Raw genomic sequence first — 16,895 nt, 5'->3', positions numbered from 1 at the left:
CACTACGATTTGTCCTCATGCAAGGTGGTGTCAATGAATCAGCTGCGTCGCGAAAACCTCAATACCCCAGACTTGCGGGAGCGACCTTCAGGTAACCATGCATGGAAATCGAAGATATCATAAGAATAGACTTCTACGCTATGCGATATGATATAATATGTATGGACAGCCAATAGGCGGGGGGCGAGACGTAAATTACCGAGATGGAGTGATGGCACAGGTCTAGGTGTCTGGGCGCCAAGGGTGCTTCCCGAGAACGTCATGTGATCCCCGGAGTCCGCCAGACTCCGGCAGACTCGCCGGACTCAACAGTCTCGATATTTTGAGTCGAAGGGTGGGTGAAATGACGAACCATATCTCATCAATAATCAACCTGTTACTACAACTAGCGATTAGAGTGCCCGTAGTGATTGACCTCATACAACAAGAATGCTCTACAGTAGTCAGTATATGCCTAGTCCACAACAAAGAACGGAACTATACAGCATGGGGTCGGTAGTACCGATAGCAAAACATTTACACACAGAACAATATACGAAGCATTAGGAATGTTCGTAGGGAATTATTCATTAGTCGTTATACCTTGGCGCCAACGAGCATGCGCACGGCGCGACAAGGGGGCTCGCGCTCGTTTTCAGCGCCAGCTTCTCGACGAGCCATGAGGATGTCTTCTCGGAGACGAACCTCCTCCATCTCCTCCGCCTTGGACATCGGATCCCGCTGGGGGTAATCCCACCCGAAATGGACGAGCGAATGCCAGAGGGACATCCGCACATGCATATCGCTAGGCAGCCAACTCAGTCAGCCTACTCAGACCCGACGAACACACCACGCGACAGCGCGGAAAGTCGAGAACAGGCGCACCTTTTGTACTGGTCGAGCAGCTGCAAGTATTTGGAGCGGATGTTCTCGAGCGTGTCCTCGTGCGGGAAGAACCCGTACTTGGTCAGGTCCACGTCCCGGGCGGGGCTGGTCACTAGGCTCGCGAGCTCCTCCCACATCGCCTCGCGGATCGCGAGCACGAACCCGAGCGCGCGCCGGAGGTGCAGGCAGAGCGAGTGCACGTCGAACATGAGCAGTCCGTCGAGCGGGAACAGCTCAATCTGCGAGCGGCCCCCGATGACGGTGCTCGCGGCCGCGAGGTCCTGGATTGCGGCCTTGCGCTTGGACGCCATCGACATCATCGACGCGCCCGAGTACGAGCGCGAGCGGCCGCCGATCTTGGGGCCCGAAGAGATGGGCATACCCGACGCCGTCACTGTCGTGTGGATCGGCGGCAGTGGAGGTGGCGGTGTTGTGTTGTTGCCGTTGCCGTGACCGTGCAGGCTACCGGTGGAGCCGTTCAAGGACTTCCTGGACTGCTGCTCGGAGTACGAACGCGCCAAGGGGCTTGCACCGCCAGAGGATATGCTAGTACCGGACGGAGAGATAGAACTTGATGTTCGCTTGACCGAGCTCTTGCCCTTTTTCTTGCGGACGGGCCCGTGGAGGGTCGCAAGGGACATCTCGCCTTGCGCCTCGGCATCGTACAGGAGATCTGGGTCGCCGTAATATGAGTCAGAATGGCTGGATGTTGAGCTCCGCGGCGGGGGCCGGGGCTGGACAGGGGGGAGAGGCGGCATGGGGACAGTCAAGACGGGCGGAGAAAGGACATGCCCAAAGTAGACGGAGAAGTATGCGGGTAGGGACGCTGTCCGGACAGAGTATAAGCGCTGACAGCCGAAGAAGGCGCTCCACTGACCCAGGACGACTCACAACTCGGTTTCATGTTGATGAATCTTCGCTGAAAAACGTTCTCGAAGAGGATCTCCAGGAGCTCATACTCATGTGCCACCTGGGATTGTGCAGAAACTTGAGGGTTCGAGAAGGCCTTGGACCTATCTTGCATACTGATAGACGGCCATCGTGTTCGCGCATGCAGTGGTTCTGTGAACCATCGTGGCAGCACAGGGAAGATCGCATCTGCGTTCGGGGTTAGAGCGGGCGTAAGAACCGATCAAGCCGCGAGGTTACCTTCTTCGATGATCTCGATCGTACCGCCTTGTTTCATCACTCGCCGTACCTCCTACAAGTCGTCATACACAGATGAGACAAAAGCGTCAGGACGGGGACGTCCCATGTGTCGCACCTCGAAGACGTCTGGCCACTGTAATGTGAGGTAATCAGCCAGAATCAGCAATTGTTAATGAGGCGTTCGTACCTTATTCTCAGGGACACCCAAAGCAACCTCTGTTAACCGAACATGGTCGAACTCCCCATCGCTGAACGGTAATGGATCAGTCAAGCTGCGAGGATATCAGTACACTACTTTGCACGCAGCAGGTTGAATACCTACATGTTACCGTGCACCCACTCTATTCGAGCAGCTTCATCATCAGGGAGCACGGTGACCGGAATCTGGATGTCGACGAGATCGAAGCCAACCTAGGAAGCGGGAAGATGAAGCCGCTCGATGCATTGAAAGGACGCGGGATACATACAAATGTCGAATTTTTCCAGTATTTAGCGGAATTCACAATCCAAAGACCTAACTGAAGGAACATGAGTCTCGCATCCGAGCCTTCTATAAATGCGTTGTAACGTCCGGTGGCGTCTGATAGACGCGATAAGGCGACGCTGACCACGGCAGGCGTGTACCTTATTCCCGTGGTAGCCCGTCCTAGCCGTCTAGGGGATCTGGCAAGAGCAGCCAGACGTAGCGCAGCTTCTCGACGCCCACCTCCTTGATATGGGCGATGAAGGCCGCTCTCTGCACATCTTGTACACGAAAAGTGCCGACCAACAAATTGGCTACTTTGCAGGCGCACATGCGCTCGAAGGCCGGAGGTGACTAGGACTACCACCACTAATCACGGCGAAATCTTCCACGACACTGGAGAGCGAGGCGCAGGGTCCCATCCCAGTAGACGCAAAATGTAAGAAGTAGACGCGAACAGCCACATACCCCTGTGCCTATGTCCAAACAACGGGCAGGCTCCTTGCCTTTGTGGTCGACGAGCGAGACGACGCCCTTGAACGCAGACGTGAGAGCCGTGTCCATCATCTCTCTGGGATGGTGCGCGTCCCGTGATCAGACATGTATGAGCTGATAGCGCGATGGGAGGACTCACAATTCAAGAGTGCTCTTATCGTACGAGAGTGGCCAGGGGGCCTGGTTGGGGTCGTAGGCATGGACTTTTGAGCCATGCTTATTCCGAAAGAAGCGGTCTCGGGAGAACTGGGACTTGCGGGAAGAGGACGAGAGCGATTGAGAGCTGGAGGGAGCAACGGAATCGCCATCGGCCAGGTCTGAGATGGAGCGGCGAGGATGGTCAGTAATCATGGGGGAGGAGGGGAACATGCGAGGAGCGTAGGGCGTTGCATGGGGGAAATGTATAAGTATCAATAGGGCAGTCAATGTCTCATATTGTTTTCTGATAAATCTAGATATCTGGAGTGATGCGGGAGGTGGATTTTTGGTTATGCGACGGGGCCTTGCCTCTCGCGTGCGCCGCTGACCGCCCTGATCGTGTCCAGCAGGGAATTCCTCTGCCGACCGCCTGGAGCCATCAGCAGGTCGCGGAAGCAATCCGTCTTGCCAGCGTACTTGCCACGCCTTGCTACGGCTCCGTACAGGCGTCTCTTCACCCAGCGCTTCCGCACTTCAGTCATCCTCCCTCTCCCGACCGTTTCCTCCCCTAGTACATTCATCTTCTACACACCGCAAGCATGGCTACCACCGCAACAACCACCCAGAATCGTCTTTCTAACAGTCGCGGCCGCGCAGGGGCTGGAGGCGGAGGCAACAGGGGCCGCCGAGGTCGCGGAGGCTCAGCGAAGCACGGCCCTCCTCGCGATCCTGCACAGAACACCAAGCCTGACACCCACCCCGCTCTCATCGCCCAGACCCCGTCAGACAAGGCTGCAAGCTCGGAAGCTGCAGTGGATAGTGCCGATGCGACCACCGAGGGGGCCGTCGAGGACGCCGCGGTATGCTGGATCTGCGCCGAGCCCGTCAAGTACTGGTCCGTCTCCGAGTGCAACCATAGGACGTGCCATGTCTGTGCCTTGCGCCTCCGGGCGCTGTACAAGAAACTAGAGTGCACGTTCTGCAAGGTGCGCACCCGCTGTCAGCCGCTATACGTAAAGCCCGAGCCTTAACTCTCGCTGCCGCACTAACGTCAGGAACCCCAACCCTCTGTGATCTTTACCACATCCGCTGACGCACCATGGTCCTCTTTCACTCCCGAGCATATCCCGTTCAAGGACGCAAAACTTTCGATCTCGTTTGAGACACAGGAAATGATGGAGGAAACGTTGATCTTGCTACGATTCAATTGCCCAGATCCCCAGTGCGATTTTATCGGGAACGGCTGGAGTGATCTCAAGCTGCACACCCGTGCGACGCACGGGAAGCTCATGTGGTATGTCCTCCCATTGCGTCGCATCTGTATGTGTATCGACGTCCCCTCGTCAGTGATCTATGTATTCGGTTCAAGAGAGTCTTCGCCCATGAGCACGCCCTGTACGACCCGAATGTGCTTCCCATCCACGTCCCGTCGATGGTCCGTGGCCACCGGCGCGATCACAAACCGCAACAAATTGAGGGCGGCATCCATCCGCTCTGTGAGTTCTGTCGCGAGTGCTTCTTCGGGGACGACGAGCTGTACGCGCATATGCGCGAGAAACACGAGGAGTGCTTCGTGTGCAAACGGAATGAGGTAAAGGACCAATAGTGAGTACCACGAGCTCCAGTCTGCGCTTCCCGTATCATTCATTCCGTTCCTGTACCTTCTCAGCTTCCGTAACTACGAGGCACTGGTAAGTAGCGGATCCCCTTCTAGACCGCAGAAGCTACAACTATATCTGACACGTCCCCGGCTGCGCAGGAGGAGCACTTCATGAACGCACACTATCCTTGCAGGCGAGCCGAGTGTCTCGCCCGGAAGTTCGTCGTCTTCGGATCCGCAATTGACCTTAAAGCGCACCAGGTGGAGGAGCACGGCGCGGAGATGAGCGCCCGTGACAAGCGAGATGCACGCCGCGTCGAGGCCCAGTTCGAGTTCGAAGAAACAGGAGGGGGCGCAGGCCGCCGTGGACGCCGCGATCGAGGCGACCGCGAGAGGGAACGCGAACCTCCACCGCACATCGTCGCCCCGCCTGGGGGTGCGTCGCGCCCCCAGGCCGCAGGAGCGCGACGCAGAGAGGCGTTCGGCAGTAACCTCACGGCGGATGGCGGAAATGGTGTGTCCTCTAGTCAGCAGCCCAGCCGTCGGCAGACACCGTCCCCAGAGCCTGGCGACGCGGACCCTCGGCTCAGCGCGCTCACGGTGCGCATGGCTGGCCTCGCGCCGAACCCCACGACCGCCGTGCCCGCAGTCAAGGCGGCGATTCGCTCGTACCGTGCGTCCGAGTCAGGAGCGCGCGACCTCATTTCAACGGTGTGGAACGTGTTGGATCGGAACCTGGATGGTACGGCAAGTATCGTGAACACGCTGGTTGACCTCGTGGACGAGGAGGACAAGAAGCGGGATTTGCTCACTGCGTGGAACGGGTTCAAGGTCGAGGTACGTCATTACCGTCAGGGCTGCCGGCACCGAGGCCGGTGGTTGTGACTATTAAGTGTGCAGCGTGGCGTGCTTACGGAACTTTCTTTTCCCCATTGCATCCTGCAATGCTTGGTATTCACATAGCAACGCAACCAGTTCCCTGAACTCGTCCCGACGACCACGGGGTTGGAGTGGGCAGGCGTGACAAGCGGCCGCGTCCTAAACGCAAAGTCCTCCACGGCGACGCGCTCTTCCGCTCAGTCCTCGCGCCAGCTTTGGGACCGTGTCGCCCGTGCCGCCGCCTCCACCCCGGCTTCTCACAATCAGGCGTCGACAAGCTCCGTCCCTACCTCTGCCCCACGCGCAGCCCCAGGACCGCACGCGTTCCCGCCGCTAGGCGGGGGCGCCGGCCCTTCTGTCACAACGACCCCCTTTCGCCAGCCTCAGCGGACGACCCCGTGGGCTTCCTCTGCTGCGTCCGCGGCAACATCGTCCCCTGTACCTGCCGTGCGCGCTCCAACCTCGGTTCCCGGCCCTGGCGCGAGGGCGAAGCCGGGCCCCTCTGTGCTCTCGAAGGCCGCGTTCCCGGAGCTCCCGACGACCAATTCGATCCGCGTGCCGAAGGCCGCTGTCAGCGGCAACCAGTCGCTGCGGAAGATCTTAGGTGGCTCTGCTCCGACGCAGGCAGCGTGGAGCGGCGATAGCGGAGGGAGCGGGTCGAATGCTGCTGCTGAGCCAGCTCAGGCTGATGGAGATGCTGCGGGTGCGGGCAATGGAGGAGGGAAGAAGAAGGGGAAGGGAAAGCAGAAACAGACTTTGTTCACGCTCGGATCCATCCCTGCTTGAGATGGCAGCTATCGTGTCTAGACTGTTCCCTAGATGAACGTAGCGGTACTATGTCGCAGTAGAGTAGAGTAGAGGCAAGTACATGCCTGCGTTCTATCGTCTAGAGTGAACACGTCCATTGCCGTCAAGAACGTGAGGCAAGTGTTATTGCGGTAGACGGATCTCCTGTCCGTACTCCGGCCAACCGTTCCTTAGCTTCCAGCTCAACAGGTAGATGGGGACACAGATTGTAGACAGTGACGTGAAAGCAGTGGAAGTAGTGATTAGCAGTGTCAATACATATACGTGGCTTCAAGTGTACGCGTCAGGCCGTTGTAGAAGCAAATAGACACACGACAGACTCACTAGCAATTCGAATCCCATCCAAGCGAGCCCCTAGCCCGTCACTGAGTCTTCATGAAGTTCTGATCCCGTATGCGCTGCCTGTTCGCCTTACGCAACCGCTTCTTCTCGGCCAAGCCTCCAGGTCCATCGTCGGGGAGCTCTTTCTTGTCGAGTATTGTCCAGAGCCATGGCGGGTACGCATCGTCCGCCTGCGCGACGACTTCTGGCTGACCCTTCAAATAGTTAAGGCCCTGCATGACCATGTTTTCCGGGCATGCCGAAAAGGCTTTGGGGGCTGCGGCACCAGACGGAACGTATGAGCTTACGAAGGATGCGAAGAATGAGTCGACGCGTGCTCACCACCGCTGGCTTTTGGTGACGCGCCGGTCGAGTCTGGGGATGCTGCCAACGCTGCGGCGGGTGCGCTCTGGCTAGCGAGACATCTCCGGGGTGCCCAGAAGGCGTTGAGTCGTGCTTGTCGTCGGAGAGCTTGGACGAAAGACATGGTGACCTTTGAAGCGCCCGTGCTCGCGGACGCGTCTTGTTTCAAGTTGTTTGGCGGCAATTCTGTGAGGTATGTCCTTTTTAGGTCTTGTCGTGCGAATGACGGTAACAATTCCACTGCAATGCGGGACAGGGAACAGACGAAGTTCGTCGTGCATTAACAGGCTCTACAACAAAGTACAAGGCAGTTATAGGGCCTAAGGGATACTGTACAAGAATGCTACTCCGGTATTCTTCGAACGATCAACAAGGGATTACTACAGGACAACTTTGCGCGAGCTGTTTGCAGGCTCGACGATGTACATCTTGGGTGAACGGGGATGATTCAATTTGGTTTTGACGGCTTGCACGAAGTCCTGAGAGACATTCAGAAGAGAGGGAGGCGTTGTTGATGCCAAGAGCTACGCACATGTAGGGCGGTCTTCATGCGTAACTTCACACTTCGGGTAGTCGCGGAGTTGGGCGTAGACGGTAGAATGGGGGATATCTCGAACTCAACGACCTCCTCATCCATCTCAAAAATGTCCGACTTGAAGCACGCGAAGGTCACGAATTGAGAGGACATAAGAAGAGAGTATTTGAACGTACCAGTGCGAAGCTAGATCGCCTCGTGCATTTGGGGGAGAAGCGGTAGTCGACGGTTTGCTTGGTGAACGTCAGACACATCAGGAGGTAGAGTATCGCAGGCCAGTGTGCGTACCATGAGATCTCGCCGATGAGATGACACGACAAGATTGGTGTCGCAGCGGATTGTAGGAACACACCCAGTACGCTGGGAATTGCAGTGCGCATAAAGAGGGAACTGTCTATCCGACGGGAAAGGAAAATAAGAGAACGACAATGAAGGGGCACGCGTGTGTTGTATTCTTTGAGGCTTGATGGTAGACGGCTGCATCTTGAAGACAGGCAAACGAGTGAGATTGACGTCCACGTCTAAGCAGGCTTTGGCAATGGCGATGTTGCAGGGCCTGAAGGATGCTCGCGGGTCAGGCAAAAGAGTGTGTTCTCTATTGCCTCCACACGAACAATCTCCTGGATGTTGGTGGGCAGGAGGAGAGTGAGAAACTCATGGTGGGATGGCGCCTCATTTATATCCACATCTGCTTTAGGAAAGTGACAAAACGGGCCAGAATGACTGGCGTCGTATACCGGTTGCGCATGCCGATGTGCCCTTTCAGGCGAAGGTGCGGATGCCGGGGACAAACTCCCGACCGTGAGTCTGGAGTTTGATGGCAATCATCGCGTGGAGTGCCGCATCAACGTTTCATTGCCTGTCGCGACGTTCTGCGAGCATCGGCCCATCAACGCTACCGACCATAGCGCTTCTCCTCACGGCAGGGAATCGGATATTTCCAGCTGGAGAAAAGTCTCTGAAAAGGGGAAGCGCGAGGCAAACAATCCGTGAATATGTGGCGTTTCTGGATAAAAGTCATTGAAAAACGACGGGCTGTTGCCTTTTGCGTCCCCATTCCATCGACTTTTCTCCAATCGAAAACATCCGATTCCCTGCCGTGCCTGGTCCTCCACGTCTGGTCCATCAATGAAAAGCAGAGGATCAATGATACGATGGTGTATACAGTATACTACGTTCTATGACGTGCGCAACTGACACGAGCGCCAATTGTAGTCCGCGCAGTCCTGTCAGGAGGCCAGGAGGCCGTATTTCGACAAGGTATGGCAATTCTACCAGTAGGACACGATAGCATACGACCCCTGCGCCTCATCCACCATGCCAGACCGCACAGAACCGACTGATGCGTCCACCCACGTTTCCCCAGCTGTGTCGAATGACACATTTCATCGGGAAAACTTGCCTTGTCAAAAGGTAGCCAGCCTCTGCTCCTTCGGAGCAAGCAAACATGAGGAAAGTAGATGGTGAAATCAAATAACATCAATTGTCGTCCGTCCTGCATATTACGACCAACCTGCGGCCGGTACAGTTCCCGCTCCCACCGTTACTCCTCGAAGCGATTCAAAACATCCACTTCCTAGCACAAATACAACCATCTCCGTCGACTTAATATGCAGCGTGTTCGCGGGAGGGTGCGCTCAAGGGATGCGCCCGATGGGCGACGCAGACCCGCATATGGGACGGCAAAGGTGCGCTCTGCATAGTGACATAGTCTCTTAAGTCGATCCGGATCGCGATGGACCAACCAGGGACACCAGCCACTCCATAGTATTGTCGTGCATCTGTATAGAGGCTGAAGGAGTACGCACCTGACTTCCGCGGGTGTCCTCTCCAAACTACGTCCCTGAGACTACAAGGGATAGCCGTCTTCTAGACACGAAGAGAGGGCGTCGAGGGCGTCCATAGCAGTCTATCACTGTGCGGCATGCTGCGCATTGGTGTCGCAAGCCTAGGTGATAAGACGTAGTGGAGGAATGACGGTCGCTGTCGTGGATGTGAGCTGAATGCGCTGTCCGCGAATGAGGTTGCACTCCAATTTACCGGCATTGCACTTCGGCCAGTGCACATATAGCGTCGAAGACAAACTCGAGGGTGTGTGGCAGTGGACGCGATAGCAAGAGTGGTAAATCGTGATGCGAGTCGTTCGTCGGCTCCGGCTTGCTCTGTTCGAGCTCCGATCCACGGTGACCGCACCCAACACTAATCGCAGGCTGCACTAATACATCCACGCTGGCGGCCTGTGGTCGTCTGGCTTGGCCTATCAATTGCTCCTAAACATCGCATGGTGTGTCCCAAGTTACTCGCATCCTCTTCATTGATATCATTGGCCTTGGGGCTCCACCGGTCATCGAGATCCTTGAATCGCCTGCAGCCCCGAGTAACTCCAGCGATGAGTTCATTGGCGACAACAGTCTCCCAATCCGCAATCACCTCATATACAAGTTGTGAATGGCAATTGTTCTTCGCAATCCAACGTGTGTGCAGACAGATATGCTATCTCTCGGAACACTATTCAACGACTGCCAGGAAGGCCTTATCGAGCCGGAGACCCTCATGCAGTTTCTTGAGGACGGACGACCAACTTGACACCACTGACCTGGTCGTTCTTCAAGCGCTCTAATCCCTCGACAACACCGTTCAAGCCACCTGGGAGAATTTCTGTGCGGTTTGGCTGCATCGGCAGACAGTGTAAGTATCACCGACGTGCCACAACTGTTAGAGACTCACCTTGATGTCACCGCTCTTGAGCAATCCAGGGAGTGCATCCAACAACGATCGCCCAATATCACGGTTGACCTCAGATTTGAACACCCCGTGTACAAAGTCCACATTCTTTCCCTCCTCCTTAGCCCTTAGTTCCAGTGCAGGATTGCTGAGAACGGTGACGAGGTGCCCTCCCCGTGCCGTCACTGCATACGCCATAGATGAAGTTTCCTCGGAAGCGATTGCGTCATAGACGACTTCGAAAGGGCCACCGGTGATTTTTGTGGCTTCGGCGATGAGCTCTTCGGAAGAAAGCTTGCGATCTAGGACGTGCGTCGCACCCAGAGTTTGGAGGAGGGGTGTGTTGTGTGGGGATGCAGTTGTAACGATCGGCGAGAAGCCAGAGAGGTGGGCGAATTGTATAGCTATATATGCTTATCAGTACTGGAATACTCGTCGTGGTATTCCAGAAGTTACAAACCAAACTGTCCCATAGAACTCGCGCCACCAATCACGAGAATGGGTCTGCCGGCGTATTTGCCCCGTCCGCCCTTGACCCATGGTGGGGTAAGCCTAACAGACGCTGCAGACTCATTCTGGTTGTAGAGCGGGAAGCCGGCGGTTGCAACGCCGGTCGGGATAGTTGCTGCATCTTCGTACGCAAGAGAGTCGGGGATCTGCCGGGTTAGAGTTATATAAGCCTGAGACTACCTAACAGTGAATTCACACACTACTTACTTTTGCGACAAGCTTATAGGGAAGCAAGAAATACTGAGTGAATGTTCCGTGGGCAGACTGCTCGGCGAGATCGAACCAGCCTTGGACAAGACTACCAATTATTGCATGAGACTTCGGAACCGAAGTGAGGTCGGTCAATCGTGCACATACACGCGATCACCAACGGCGAACAATGTAGGAGGCACCTCCTCTCCGATCTGGGATATGCTTCCTGCAGCGTCAAAGCCGAGAATCGTAGGGTACCTCTCGATGAGGATACCCAAGGCCTGCACCTTCCAGTCCAGAGGATTGAGCGCGGTCGCCTCAATCTTCACGAGCACCTCTTCTGGACCAGGCTTCGGAGTCTGCACTGTCTTGACAGCAAACTGGCCGAGCTTGGACTCGAGGATTAGGGCCTTGTGTTGAGCTACTGACATGATGACTGCGATGGTATAGATTGGAGCGTTTAGTAGGCAGACGAGCAGAAGTCGTTGTGATATGAAGAAGATCGGGTCGAGCTGCTAGCAGCTTTATATCTCCTAGTCAACGGGCCATTTTTACAACAGTATTCTGAGTCAGTCGCTGATGAATCAGCGCGAGTCGGCATGGAAGTGGGTCGTGACGCACTGCGCAGCGAACGCTTGAGAGACACGCCCGCCTTCGTTCCGAAGGAGTCGGGTCCGAAAGAGACGGGGTTCCGAGTGGTGCCCTTGTTCCGTGGCCGAAGTATCCTATCTGAAGGGGACATATCAAGGGTGTCCTTGTCAGCGGGAATAGCGACCATGGTCCTAACCAGGAAGATCGGAGGAGCGGATGCAAAGCTTCTCGTCATACCACAAACTGTGACTTAATAGGTAACCCAGACGCTCGTCGTATAAGAGTTCGGTCCTGGCGCATACATCCTGGTGACTCTTGGGATAATAAGTACTCTTCGCTCCCATCCACCTCTGGCGCAGAGGAAGGGGGGAAAACAACATGCACCTTGTCTCTTATCCGATACAATTTTTACTGTTTGGTTTCAGGTAGTTGCCTTCGTGTCAGGTGTGCACTTCAGTACCTTGAGAATGATATACTTCGCAACATACCGCAGTGGAAGGGGTCAGAGAGGAGCGGCGTTGGCATCTTCGTACAGGACGTGGCACGCCAGCATCGCTCGCCGTCGGCCTGCTTGGTGCTCAATACATGGGTCGGGTCTTGAAGAATGCATGTTCGACGTACAATCGAAGACGTATCATTATAGATCAGAATACATCGTCTCCGTCGTAACATTGTGATCGTAAGCTCCATCTATGTCGCCGAGAGAGTCGTTTCTAATGACTGTCGAGCATCCCTTGGACGAAGAAGAGAACAGGTTGCAGGGCGGGTATTCGTCGGCCCGTTGTGTTCAACATCTACCCCAAAGCCCGCCGAGGATGGATATCCGAGTGAAGATCAGGAACACTACGGCTGCCATCACAGCAGTTCCTATAGGTGATGCAGTTATGAGCATCCTGAAGTGGTCTCTGACCCACGGCAGAGGAAGCGGTACGTACCCGCGTAGACACCGGTGAACTTGAAGCCACCAGTCGCGGCGTTGATGGCACCAGAGATCGGAGGACCGGCAACAGCGCCAAGGGCGACGAGGGTCATGCTCATGCCGACGCGCACACCGACGTCCTCCGTCCGGCCCATATGCACTGTAGGGGCTGCAAGCAGAGAGACATAGACTCCCGATGATGCACTGTCGGGATCGTCATAAGTACAATGAAAGGGATGAGTCACCGGCGAGTACATACCCATACACGATGGCCACCCCGATGTTCCCGCCAACACTGGTAGCGAACGGCCAGATGTAGGTCATGATGCCGGCGAGGAACGTCGCAGGGGTCATGATGTTGAGAGGTCCTAGATCCCGGAGGAGAAACTCAGCACGTCCCGTGTACATCTGGCGGACTCCCGAGCACGCACCTGTATAGTCAGAAAGAGTCCCGCCAACTATTCGACCTACTGCCGAGCAGGCATTTGCGATGGCCAGGAGGTAGAAGGCAAAGTTCTCGGGGACACCTTCCGAAACCGCGCTCACATCGATATAGGTGAGAACCTGTGGAGTGTATTCAGAATAACAACATCTGCTTCGTCTAAGACGGTAGCTGCTCACAGTATAGATGCCCAGGAAGGCGAGAAAACTCGAGAAGCTGTACAGCGAGAAAGGGACGGACTTGAAGACCGTGAAGTCGAAGAAAGGACCTGAGCGTTTCTTCGGAGGAAGCCTGCGCTCTACAGTCTGCCCCATGATATCAGTTCTTAATAAATAGAGCGAGCCGAAGGAATGGAAAGACGTACAAGGAACTGAACGGCAAGGAGGCCGATCTCAATGAACCCAAGGACGCGCATTGTCCATTGAAAGCTAAAAGTAAACGATGATTAGCCGATTCATCTGGCCGAGAGTGTGTGAGGTCGTCTTACCCAACTTTTTGCATGAGGTTCTTGACGATGATGGGGTAGAGGGTACCTCCGATACTGGAGCCTAGAGCCATAATGCCCAATGCTAGCCCAAGCTTGCGTTTGAACCAGTGTGCGGGACAACCCATGATAACGCCGAAAATCACTCCACACGCAATCTAGAAACGCGCACAAACAGTACATCGTCCAGTCGGATACGGTGAGATGACAACAAGGTTTAGAAGAGCTTTGAAAGGGGACACACCCCAAGAGCTATTCCCTGGCAAAGCAGAAATTGCCAGTATCGTGTACACTGTGCAGTAAGAAAGGTCGCGGCAACCAGCAGCGCGCTTGCTAAACCCAAGGGAAGTTTGACGTGGCCCATGTCGAAAATGCGACCAACGACCAAACCGGGGATAAAAACGAGAGCATACTGGATTAACTCGTATGAGTATGCGGCTTCGAGCACAGTAATGAGCAGAGTACTCGCCTGTATAGAGCCGATCCATGCACTGATGTCCGCATTATTTCTCTTCGAGTGCTACTAATGGTGTCAGGGAGACGGCTGCTCACATAGTCGATGGGGAAGTGCCTTTGAGGATGCTCGTGGTGTAGAAGGCTTGGAAGACCTGTCGCAAGATGATTGGGTTTGCGAATCTAGGTTTGAAGGAACACCACTCACACCCCATGCGTTCACAAGCCCGAAAGTGGCACACGCTCCCGCGGCACACTACTACAATGTCAGTAACGGAGCTACACGGAGCCAAGCCGAAGACACGACATATGGTAACTCACCCCAATCACTACCAACCAGGCTCTTGAACCTCCGTCAGGATGCTCTTCGAACTCGTCTAACGGAGCGCCTTCGACAGCCTCGGCCGCGGTTGCAAGGTCCTTCGCGACGTCCGACATCTCGGGATCTTGAGCGGCCTGCTTCTCTCCGTCGTCGAGCGTCCGGGGTACTATTTCGTCATTGGGGATGGTCCTAGTGGAAGAAGCAGAGGAGTCATGGTCGACTGCTGGATGCTCTGTGTGTCTAGCCATCGAGATGCGTAAGAGTCGCCAGCAAAACAAACAAAGATTCCAAGGCAGGCTATGTCAGGAGACAGGAAGAAGACCTCGAGTAGAGGAGGTTGGTGAGAACAGAAGCCTCGGGATCAGTACAATTTGTTCTAGTGCTATATATTGCAATTGGCTATGGCGTATGTCCGCCCTCTATATTGTCTTCCCGCGTGATCAAGACATTGGGCCGGCGCGGTAGACATGCCGCCCAACGTGGCTGACTCAACCATCGAGTATCCGACGGCTGCTTCTGACACCAGGACTGTAAAAATGTTTCACGTCGCCACAAGGTACGTGTGGGAGTACTTGCCTCGACGACCCACCAAAATGGTGGTTACACAGGCATAGAAACTGGAAGTTGCTACTTCAAGTTGTAGGGACTTAAAGTGGGCGCTCTCCCTCCCGAACCGGGCCGCCGGGTCCCGCTCCATCAGAGTTGCCAACCACATGGCGAATTCCCAGTTTATGAGAGGAGCGCTTGCCAAAATTTCCACGGAGATTCTCGTTCGCAGACCGCAGCCCGCTCCTAGTCCATCCACCCCGTCGGTTCCTCTCAACTTTAGGACTTCAAGATGGCATTTGGTATGTTTGTGTGGTTTTTGTGCATGATGATAAGGAGGATGCTGACTAAGATGACGCTTTGTATCTCGCATACTTGTAGGTGCTTCAGGCGGACGCGGCGGCTTTGGCGGAGGACGAGGAGGTGGACGTGGTGGAGGAGGAGGCAGGGGCGCGCCGAGAGGCCGTGGTGGTCCTCCTGGACGTGGTGGCTTTGGTGGCGGACGCGGTACGTCTGCTTTCCTTCTGGTTCTAGCCGCTGTTGGGGCTCTGCGCCTGCGCAAGAGGGGTGCAATATAGGACGCATGGTTTGCTTTGCAGACACATTGCTACCATTGCCATGCAAATGCGTATCAAAACGGAGCTTTTTTGCGGCCGTTCGGTCGTCCTGCTTTCAGTACAGGCTCGCATGAAGGTCCGTGCTAACATCAGCTCGCAGGTGGAGGACGTGGTGGTGTCGCGAAGCGTGGTGCTCCCGGCGGACGTGGTGCAGGCCGTGGAGGTCCACGCGGTGGCAGAGGCGGGGGAAGGGGAGGCGCGAGAGGCGGCGCGAACGTGATCCTGAAGCCGCACAGGCACCCCGGCATTTTCATCGCGGAGGGCAAGGAGAGCTTGCTCGTCACCAAGAACCTGGTCCCTGGCGAGGCTGTCTACGGAGAGAAGCGGATATCCATCGACGGCGGCGTAGAGGGGACAAAGGTCGAGTACCGTGTGTGGAATCCGTTCCGGAGCAAGCTCGCGGCGGGTGTCCTGAACGGTGTCGATAACATTGGTATCGCACCTGGAAAGAAGGTGCTTTACCTCGGTGCTGCGAGTGGTACTAGTGTGTCCCATGTTGCGGACATCGTCGGTCCGGTAGGTCGTTGCGCTCGCGGATCTCGGTGATACGTGCTCATAGCACTCCTTTGTAGGAGGGTACTGTGTATGCGGTAGAGTTCTCTCTGCGGTCAGGACGTGACCTGATCAGCATGGCAAAGAAGCGGACGAATGTCATTCGTATGTCACATCTGAGTATCTATTCTGCCCCTTAGATCTGACCAAACGCTTGCAGCTATCGTTGAGGACGCGCGTACCCCTCAGAGGTATCGCATGCTCCTCTCAACAGTGGACGTTATCTTCGCCGACGTTGCCCAGCCCGACCAAGCACGCATCATCAGCCTCAACGCCGAATACTTCCTGAAGAACGGAGGCTTCGTCGTCATCTCCATAAAAGCCAGTTGTATCGACTCAACCGTCCCAGCGGAAGCCGTGTTTGCGCGGGAGGTTGAGACGCTCAGGCAGTCAAAGATCAAGCCTCTCGAGCAGGTCACCTTGGAGCCGTACGAGCGTGACCACGCGATGGTGACTGGCGTTTACCAGCGTCACTCGTAGGTTTGTTGACGCATCAGGGCTTCGTAGTTTCGGTTCTCTTGTCCTGTTTCTTTCGTCTTTGCATCGATTGTATTTCTGTAGTGACCGAAAAGTAGTGCTAGTGCTATCATACGCTGTGCCGAAATGAACCGCGGGCCCGTCGGCATCTGGATGTATTTCACGACATCTGGGATCGGCATCTGGCGAGAACACGATTGATCGAACAGTGAGATGCCTGATGCCTGTCCCTGGAGTGGTTCATGTCTGCAGGGGTGTTGCACTCGCCGCCTGAATGCCCAGTCTGCAAGGCGCAAGGAGTGGAATATGAATTTCGTGGGGCAGAGAGGTAAGTAGAATCAGACGCTGCGCCCCGCCACGTCAGGATGCTGCGGAAGCTGTATAGCGCACAGTGCTGCTGTCCGTAGACGCCGATTGCATCTCCCCGCTCACCGTTCGCTTGCCGTCGCGCC

At 55.6% G+C, this 16,895-nt stretch overlaps 6 protein-coding genes across 6 annotated transcripts; 2 read left to right on the top strand and 4 right to left on the bottom strand.

Annotated features, from left to right (window-relative positions):
- Nucleotides 1–576: 576 nt before the first annotated feature.
- On the bottom strand, nucleotides 577–3,340 carry DICSQDRAFT_165948 (uncharacterized protein; the record flags this gene model as incomplete). Its single annotated transcript, XM_007361451.1, has 10 exons — nucleotides 577–784; nucleotides 865–1,690; nucleotides 1,756–1,962; nucleotides 2,014–2,065; nucleotides 2,129–2,146; nucleotides 2,201–2,285; nucleotides 2,336–2,424; nucleotides 2,481–2,531; nucleotides 2,945–3,047; nucleotides 3,111–3,340. 10 exons carry the CDS (start codon nucleotides 3,338–3,340, stop codon nucleotides 577–579), a joined length of 1,869 nt encoding a protein of 622 aa, XP_007361513.1.
- Nucleotides 3,341–3,708: 368 nt separating this feature from the next.
- DICSQDRAFT_98224 (uncharacterized protein) lies at nucleotides 3,709–6,442 on the top strand (the record flags this gene model as incomplete). Its single annotated transcript, XM_007361450.1, has 6 exons — nucleotides 3,709–4,095; nucleotides 4,165–4,403; nucleotides 4,457–4,714; nucleotides 4,779–4,800; nucleotides 4,869–5,546; nucleotides 5,673–6,442. The coding sequence occupies 6 exons, from the start codon at nucleotides 3,709–3,711 to the stop codon at nucleotides 6,372–6,374; spliced, it is 2,286 nt and encodes a 761-aa protein (XP_007361512.1). The 3' UTR covers nucleotides 6,375–6,442.
- Nucleotides 6,443–6,531: 89 nt separating this feature from the next.
- DICSQDRAFT_78538 (mitochondrial/chloroplast ribosomal protein L54/L37) lies at nucleotides 6,532–7,203 on the bottom strand (the record flags this gene model as incomplete). The annotated part of the gene is made up of 3 exons (XM_007361449.1): nucleotides 6,532–6,663; nucleotides 6,720–6,993; nucleotides 7,059–7,203. 2 exons carry the CDS (start codon nucleotides 7,201–7,203, stop codon nucleotides 6,758–6,760), a joined length of 381 nt encoding a protein of 126 aa, XP_007361511.1. The 3' UTR covers nucleotides 6,532–6,663; nucleotides 6,720–6,757.
- Nucleotides 7,204–7,395: 192 nt separating this feature from the next.
- DICSQDRAFT_152222 (uncharacterized protein) lies at nucleotides 7,396–8,233 on the bottom strand. Its single transcript, XM_007361448.1, has 4 exons — nucleotides 7,903–8,233; nucleotides 7,791–7,847; nucleotides 7,612–7,731; nucleotides 7,396–7,558 (listed from the first exon to the last, which is right to left on the bottom strand). The coding sequence occupies exons 1-4, from the start codon at nucleotides 8,095–8,097 to the stop codon at nucleotides 7,460–7,462; spliced, it is 471 nt and encodes a 156-aa protein (XP_007361510.1). The 5' UTR covers nucleotides 8,098–8,233; the 3' UTR covers nucleotides 7,396–7,459.
- Nucleotides 8,234–9,997: 1,764 nt separating this feature from the next.
- Nucleotides 9,998–14,519, bottom strand: DICSQDRAFT_98219 (MFS general substrate transporter). The gene is made up of 20 exons (XM_007361447.1): nucleotides 14,251–14,519; nucleotides 14,138–14,185; nucleotides 14,029–14,084; nucleotides 13,946–13,967; nucleotides 13,721–13,888; nucleotides 13,480–13,634; nucleotides 13,357–13,420; nucleotides 13,172–13,297; nucleotides 12,982–13,114; nucleotides 12,810–12,918; nucleotides 12,567–12,754; nucleotides 12,253–12,498; nucleotides 12,120–12,198; nucleotides 12,016–12,064; nucleotides 11,662–11,945; nucleotides 11,206–11,604; nucleotides 11,056–11,146; nucleotides 10,799–10,994; nucleotides 10,342–10,742; nucleotides 9,998–10,285 (listed from the first exon to the last, which is right to left on the bottom strand). Exons 1-12 carry the CDS (start codon nucleotides 14,497–14,499, stop codon nucleotides 12,419–12,421), a joined length of 1,398 nt encoding a protein of 465 aa, XP_007361509.1. The 5' UTR covers nucleotides 14,500–14,519; the 3' UTR covers nucleotides 9,998–10,285; nucleotides 10,342–10,742; nucleotides 10,799–10,994; nucleotides 11,056–11,146; nucleotides 11,206–11,604; nucleotides 11,662–11,945; nucleotides 12,016–12,064; nucleotides 12,120–12,198; nucleotides 12,253–12,418.
- Nucleotides 14,520–14,844: 325 nt separating this feature from the next.
- On the top strand, nucleotides 14,845–16,446 carry DICSQDRAFT_143599 (fibrillarin-like protein; the record flags this gene model as incomplete). The annotated part of the gene is made up of 4 exons (XM_007361446.1): nucleotides 14,845–14,859; nucleotides 15,703–15,930; nucleotides 15,987–16,071; nucleotides 16,127–16,446. 4 exons carry the CDS (start codon nucleotides 14,845–14,847, stop codon nucleotides 16,444–16,446), a joined length of 648 nt encoding a protein of 215 aa, XP_007361508.1.
- Nucleotides 16,447–16,895: the final 449 nt, after the last annotated feature.

The sequence above is a fragment of the Dichomitus squalens genome, assembly GCF_000275845.1.
Source record: "Dichomitus squalens LYAD-421 SS1 unplaced genomic scaffold DICSQscaffold_2, whole genome shotgun sequence".
Lineage (NCBI taxonomy): Eukaryota > Fungi > Basidiomycota > Agaricomycetes > Polyporales > Polyporaceae > Dichomitus > Dichomitus squalens.
This window is presented reverse-complemented; position numbering and strand designations above follow the sequence as displayed.